The sequence below is a fragment of the Phalaenopsis equestris genome, unplaced genomic scaffold (genome assembly GCF_001263595.1).
Source record: "Phalaenopsis equestris unplaced genomic scaffold, ASM126359v1 Scaffold000008, whole genome shotgun sequence".
Taxonomy (NCBI): domain Eukaryota; kingdom Viridiplantae; phylum Streptophyta; class Magnoliopsida; order Asparagales; family Orchidaceae; genus Phalaenopsis; species Phalaenopsis equestris.
In genome coordinates, this window is record NW_018164450.1 from 560,009 (window position 1) to 567,653 (window position 7,645).

Here is a 7,645-nt window from a genome sequence, read left to right on the forward strand (position 1 = left end):
AAAAACGATCGCGGGAGAGAGCAGGCGAGAGCAGCGGAGAGAGCAGGCGCAGGAGCAGCGCTCAGGAAAAAACGATCGCGGGAGGGAAGGTCATGATCAAGCCGAGCGGGAGAAGCTTTCCTTCGATGACTCTTCAATGTCTCTGATACCATGTGAATTTTGAATAATGCTTTTCTCACTTGAATACATAGATAATTCACCTATAAATAAGTGAGTACAAGAGAAACAAAAAGAGGAAAGAAATCTTCCTATAATAAAGTAATTCCTATAACTATGGAATAAACATAAATACCAATAATTAAGGAATTACTCTTTTTATATTATGACTTAAATATAACAAATATTAAATAGAATTAAAGTAAATAATAATGAGGAGCATAATTCCACAGAAAACTATTTATATGTATTCATTTTGTTGTTTTGAAAGACTGTTGACATTGTTATTGTGCTTGGAGATGTTCTTTGTTTTATACTCTTTGGAGAGTTGTATCTTTTTTTTCTAAGTTGTGTCTATATCTTGCTCAAAAACAGCTAATTGATCCACCTTATTGTTCGTACATCGTCGTTTTGGAGTTTTCTTTGTTTTTTCGGTCGGGACAGCCACCAAACATCATTTATCCCCCTCCAAATATCATTGACTACCCATATTATCCTTGTTTTTCTATTCCACAACACCTCCCCGCAAAACCCGCTTCTTACACAACTTCTAAGGGCCCTAAAAAGGTATTAGGAACATCATAGTGTGGTATCTAGGAGAATAAAGACCACCCATCAGAAAATATGATGCAGTTACAACCCTTTTAAACTTTAAAGGATATGCAAACTTTAGCGTTGAAGGTGGAGCGACCTAACAAAGTCACTCCCCTTTTAAACAAGATTCAGCCATGGGTAAGATAGCATGAGCACACCGATCATAGCACCAAAACCACGTCTCATGAGAAGAAGCCAACATATAATGAAAAACAGTTGGAGTTATTAACCCCCAGTCATTCCCAACTAGAAAATAACTCAAATATCATGGGTATGGATGGACACATTACATTCAAATTCTCAAACAAGATAATGATTTATTTACATATCACAAAACAGTAAACGAAGCAGATAGTGTAGGCCCTGAAGATAAGGAGAATGGGTAGGATATCAGCTACTCATAGAAGAGGGTGAGATGTTTGTGATTCAACGACTTATCCAAACTGAACCAAAGAGGGTACAACTAAGGCTTGGGTATAAAATCTTCTGTATTCATTGCATAGCGAAGAAGGTGTGCAATATCATTATAGATAGAGACAATTATGAGTATGTTATATCAACATAAATAATAAAAAATTTGAGTCTCACTACCCAAAATCATTTTCAACCTTATTCTCTGACTTGCTTGAATAAGCAAAATAAGATCAATGATGAAAAGAGATGTCCAATAGAATTTTTCATTAGAGATAAGTTACAAGATCAGGTTTGGAGTGACGTCGTGGCTATGACTATAAGTATAGTTCTATTGGGCCAACCGTAGCAATACGTAAATGTACATTTCATGCTGACTATAAAAACATCCGCTCATTTATCAAGTATTAGTGCATTATACTTTTTACCCTTAAAAGTGTTAACAATAATGACTACTTAGAAATTGGATTTATAATGCCCAATGCTACATTTCTACATGTAATGAGAGAGGCACCAGTGAGAAGGTCTTCTTGATGTTGGAAGGCAGCGAGAAAGAGTAGTTAATATTTGAGACAGTGCCACCGCTATTGGAAGAATTTCAAGATGTTCTGACTAGCAACCAGTCACCTAGATTAACACCCATATGAGAGATTTAACATGCTAAATAACTCATTCCAGGATCAGTGCTCCCAGACCGACTAGTCTACCATATGCAACTAATAAAATATGATGAGCTACAAAAGTTGGTTAAGAATTTGATGATCCAATATCAGCATGAGTGTTGTAGCAACTAGGATTGTGGCCAAAAAGGACAGATTTTTGTGCATGTGAATTTATAACAAGGCTATAAAAAGGATCATCATTTAGTATCAATTTTCCATTTTGAGATTTGTTGAATTATTATATAAATAACATGAAGCTAGCATCTTTTACAATATGGATCTCCGCAATGAATATCACTACACTTCGGATAATACCCTGAGATTCGTGAAAGACTATTTTCAAGACACAAGATGGATTGTATGAGTAGATGGTCATGTCTTTTACGTATCCATTGCTCTGAGATCCGTTACGGCGCTAATGAACCAGTTTTTTCGAGACTTCATCGAAAAATTTAGGGTTGTGTACGTTGATAATATTATGGTGTATATCATTCAAAGGAGGATCATTTGCAGCACTTGCGATAGGCTTTTGGAATTCTTTGAACATAGCACTTAAATTGCTACCTGAAAAATTGTTACATTTTTACACCGCCGACATGCCTCATTGGATACATTATTTTTGCTACTAGCATTAAGAAGGACCCAACAAATATAAAGGCCATCATAAACTTGTCTTATCCAAGGTATCACTTAGGTACACCAATTTCATGAACTGACTTCTTTTCACGAGAGATTTATAAGGAAATTCAGCTTTATTGTGGCACCCTTAAAAGAGCTACTCAAGACAAACAGATTTGCATGGTCAGAAGAAGCACATGTTAGTTTTGACGCTTTAAATAAGCAGGTTACTTGGCCTATGTTCTACAGTCAGGAGTTTGAAGAGGAGTGTGATGTATACAAGTTGAAATTGGAGTTGTCTTGAGTTAGGGAGGCCACCAAAAGTTGTAAATTTTCAAGAAAAAATACATCACCTATGACAAGAAATTTTATGTCATTGCAAGAGCACTTAGTCATTAGAAATGATGGTAAACGAGTTCACTCATTACACTAATCATAGGGTCTTGAGGTTCCTAAACAGTCATAGCAATCTCAAGTGCAGACATGCCTCTTAGGTTATTTTCCTCTCCTCTTATCATTTTGAGCTAAAGCATAAAGCTGGGATTCAAAACAAAATAGCTAATATGTTAAGACATTGTCACTTACTGATTAACATAATACAGTGGAATGTAGTCAGCTTCAAAGTAATGAAAGATTTGTATGCCACCGATAAAAACTTTCAAAAGATTTGGAACCATTGTCAAGAGATACCATATAATTATTTATCCCATCAGATCAGCGTATTCCAAGGAGTTCGCATAGGGAGAACATTTTATAAGAGTACCATAATGGTGGGAAGATCGGAGGATAGAATTTTAAAATTTGTGTAGAAGCAAGCACTACAATGATTGACACAACTGTTCTATCTTTAAATTACAGCAACCTTAAATACTCATTAGACTTAATTATCTCATGAAAAATAGCAAATAATATATAAGAAATTAGAAATTATGTAAGAAAAATCTTGTAAGAAATGAGTTAAATCAGATTATAGAAAGAGGCTTCAACAAAAAAAAAAATTGTTAACGGTTTAAGAATAAAAAAACTATAACTCATTCATAAATCATAAACACAACAGTTTGTGCACCTAAAGACAACGTTGCTAATTCTTTCAATGTATGAAAATAAATAACCTGATGTGTTAAATAGTGAGGATGATTGACGAGAAAAAAGTGTTCCACGAGTTCACTAATAGATTCATCGGGATCAGGTGGCACATTCCTGACAAGGACCTGTTATAAAAAATAAAGATGCATTAAATGTTTCAGGAAAAATTGGTAAGTACTTACAGAAGTCAGAAAAGCCAAAATGAAAGTGACGATGGAAAAACAAAAATTCAGCAGTCCATACCCACGGCATCAATTCAACAAGTAGCAATAGTTCAGAAAAATGCAAATAATTACAAGTGCCTACATGTAAATCTTAAAGCAAAGTTTATGTATGGAGATAGTTGAGACTTTATTTCAGCATGCTGAAAAACAAGCAAGCCATGTGAAAAAAGCATGTCAAGAAAATAATAAGTAAGAGACCAAATGCATATCAGCTCCTTGGGCAGAAATTATTAAAAATAAAAACTTCAAAGTTTTGTTCATATTTCTGGGATTAAAATCTCATTATGAATGAATGATATGTGATACAAGCACTGAACAGCGCCCGCTTTCGGGAACTAAAACAATGCCGGTTCAAGGCACTGAATGTTGTGGGGGGTCAACCCGCGTCCCATGATAAAGGGAAGAGGCGCGAAGCCAAGCGCGACAACGGGAAGAATCTCGTGAAGGCTAAGCTTTCCGGAGATATGGGCAGGGCAGGATCGCGATCCAGCGTGAAGAAAAAAAGCAGATCACGAATTTTCGCGATCCAGCCGCTTCACTAGTTTGCCTCACCTTTCTTTGTTCGGGAAGGGATTTTATGGATTCTTCTTTCCTTTCCGCCCTTTCTTTTTGTGTAGAACTTTCTTTTGTCCAGTAGGGAGCCTATAAATTGTTGTCCTAGGTGTGTAGGGGGTTAGTTCTTAGTGTGTTTAGTTTCATATCTCCTGTATGGAGCCTCTTTCCCCTTCCCACGTATTATTACTGCTAACCTGCTTCCTAACTCCTTTCAAGCTCCTCCCAACAACCTCATTACCGTTGTCGACCACCTACAACCCTATTCCCACCTCTTGTCCCTATAATTCAGCCTTTCGCTGCCACCAACCTCCCGTGATTGTCATCATTCCTCCTAATCAGCTTTATCCCTCTAGCCGACCTCCACCACCCATTGGAATACGTTTAGAAGTGTTTGCTTGTTTCATTTTATGTTTTGTGTCGTTATTTCTATTTAAATCATGTTATAACCTTATTTTAATATTAATGAAAGTTTGTTTTGTGTTTTCGATTTGTGTTTTCCTAATTAGTTCCGGCATCATTTGGTATTTGAATCCCTCCCCATGCGAGAATTCCCAATAAGAAATACACATAGGAGGACCCAGAGATTATAGGTAGATTTACCTGAGTTTGAAGGAGGCAAGGATCCGGATGAATTCTTTAAGTGGCTACAAACTGCTGAACAGATCTTCGAATATAAGGAGATAACGGAGGAAAGGAGAGTTAAGCTAGCCGCCATTAAGGTAAAGAAGAGTGCTTCCCTATGATAGAAAAATGTGCAGAGGCAGAGGCAGAGGAAAGGCAGTGAACTAGGTGGGAGAAGATAAAGAAGGTAAAGCAAAAAGACTATCTCTCACCCAACTATCGTCAGAATATGTTTCTAAAACTCCACAACTTACAACAGGGGATCTTTCCGTAGAGTAGTTCACAGACCAATTCGATCACTTACAGCTCAAGTGCAAACTAATAGAGTCGGAAGGGTCACATTGCTCCCATTGCATGCCCATTTGAATCGATAATGGGATACTTTCAAAAAATGCAACAGCAAAGGCATGGTCTACAGCCTCAGGAAAACAGATCGATATGGACATTTAATCGTAAGCTGTGGAAGACCCTTAAACACCTCAGTCAATAATGTGGTTGCCTATGGGATTCAGGATGGCTAACAAAGAAAAGAAAGCTTCAAAATATGAAGTCAAAGCTCCCCCAACCACTGGAGAATGATACTGGCGCTAAAACAGCGTCGTTTCGGGGTGCTAAATGTCGCGAGGGACCAACCCGCGTCCCATTAAGAAGAGAAGAGGCACGAAGCCTCATGCGACAACGGGAAGAATCCAACAAAGGCTAAGCTTTGCGGAGCTGCGGGCAGGACGGGATCGCGATCCTGCATGAAGGAGAAAGGCAGATCGCAAACTTTAGCGATCCTGTTGACCTCGCTTTCGGTCGAGGTGCAGTTTTTCCCTCCTTACTAGCCAAGGATCTAGCCGTAGAACCTTTCTGTCAACTCCTCCTAGAAAACCTACTCCTAGAAAACTGGTAAAATAGCCCTCCCCATTAGCAGTTCTGAAATTTTTTTCGCTCGACTTGACGTTCAATATAGTAGTTTTGACCGTTATTTCTTAGCAGGTAAAGCTACTATGAAGGAACTCAGTGAGTATTCCTATAGGACTGCCGACCTTAGGATTGGCTGTACACGTTGATTTGGCGACGCCGTCCTCTGCACTGTCCTGTTTGATTTAACTTATACCGGAATTTTGATAGGATTTGGACCGCGACGCATTTTTGACCCGATCGACGACGAGGTTGCCCGGACGACTCTGGATGACAAAACGGACTACGCTGCTGCGTCCGGAACATCGATTTTGCCCAGGGGGCGTTCGTTTCATTGCGACGGTGCGTCTTGGGGAAAATACATATTTCAATGCTAATTATAATAAATAATATTTTATTATTATTATTATTATTATTATTACTATTATTATTATTAACTTATATTAAAAATCCTTAACCTATATCTATCTCCTCCCTCCCCGCCTCATTCTCTCGAACCCGTGGGTCTGCCTCAGCCCTAGATCTCGCTCGGTTTCGTCTAGCCCGCTCCTTCGTGCCGTTGGAGTTTCGTTCCCGCGCTCGCCTCGCGCACGCGGGACAATCCCGCGACCCATCCCTTATCGTATCTCATCTTTTGCGAGGATCTCATCCTCTGCTTCTCGCACGCCCGTATGGGGGCGTCTGCTCCTCTCGATCCTTCGATCCGTATGCAATCCCCTAATCATTCTCTCTCTTTCTCGTTGGTTTATATGATACTCTGTTTGGTGCGTTTCAAGTGGCCGAAAATCTCTTAGGGGGGGAAACTCTGTCATTTTCTTTTCTCACTTACTTCTTTAGCCTGTTGTACTTGGGTTGGTTTCCTCTTACTGTTGGAGCAAGGATTGAAGTGGAGGAGGGCTTTGAAAATTTTTGTGTGGCTTTTCTTTGCTTCAGGGAGGTACTTTCTCCCCCCTCTGTGTCTTGACTTTCTTCGGTTTTATCTCTGTCGAGCCCCTTAGCTTGGTGCAGTGGACGATACAGCATGCTTGTGTGATATTACACTTATGTTTTTGAAATACTTGGTACTCAAGCATGTATAAATGAAAATGTGAGCATGTTTTGGGAGTTAGACTTGATTACTTGCTTAAAGTGGTGAAGCTATGGCATTTTTCTATTTATTGCAGCATATTTCTATTGAAAGCAATTAGGAGGGTTGAAACGTGGCTTTGATACAATGTTAGCTCCTTTTGCAAGCATGTTAGGATATGTATCATGAAGTTTTTTATTTATTCTTATTTAGCATGAGACATTGGAAGGTTTTATTTGGTCTTTCACGAATGTGGAAGGCTCGGTTTTAGCATCTTAAATTCCTTTTTGGCTTAAAAATGCATGCTAAGTTCACTTTGATTTAGGAAAGAGTTCTATAGTTTTCTTTAATTGGGTTTTCGTTGGTTCTCGATTTTAATTTCAGGAGCATGGGATGTTGATTTTTTGGCTCTTGAGAGGAAAGTTGATTCATGCTTAGAACGATTATATTAGTGGCCTAAAAATACTTTCCATTTTAAAACCTATTTTGGCTCCATATATTGATGTTTTAAAGACACGTGGACTGTTCTTTGGCCCTCAATGGCTCGGTTTTTTGGTTTTTGTTGGTTCTCTATATTTAATTCAGGAGGATGGTTGAGGTATTGAAGCTCTTTTACTAGCTTTGAGAGTTTCGTTTTGGCCCTTGCTGGTTTTTGTTTTGCATGAAAATGGCTGGGTTTGGATTTGCTATCATATACTGCATTTGATTAGCCTTTAAAGCTTTGATTTGATCTCTTTAGGGGCTCG

General features: G+C 38.6%; 1 protein-coding gene across 3 annotated transcripts in view; it reads right to left on the bottom strand.

Annotated features, from left to right (window-relative positions):
* The window catches only part of LOC110018310 (calcium permeable stress-gated cation channel 1-like), a 128,125-nt gene that overhangs the window by 78,314 nt on the left and 42,166 nt on the right, over positions 1–7,645 (bottom strand). For all 3 annotated transcript variants that reach the window (XR_002293347.1, XR_002293348.1, XM_020715590.1), the window contains exon 5: positions 3,554–3,652. Coding sequence is in view for 1 of the 3 variants with exons in the window: in XM_020715590.1 (XP_020571249.1) it covers positions 3,554–3,652 (99 nt within the window). In the remaining 2 variants the exon portion in view is untranslated. The remainder of the gene's footprint in view (positions 1–3,553; positions 3,653–7,645) is intronic.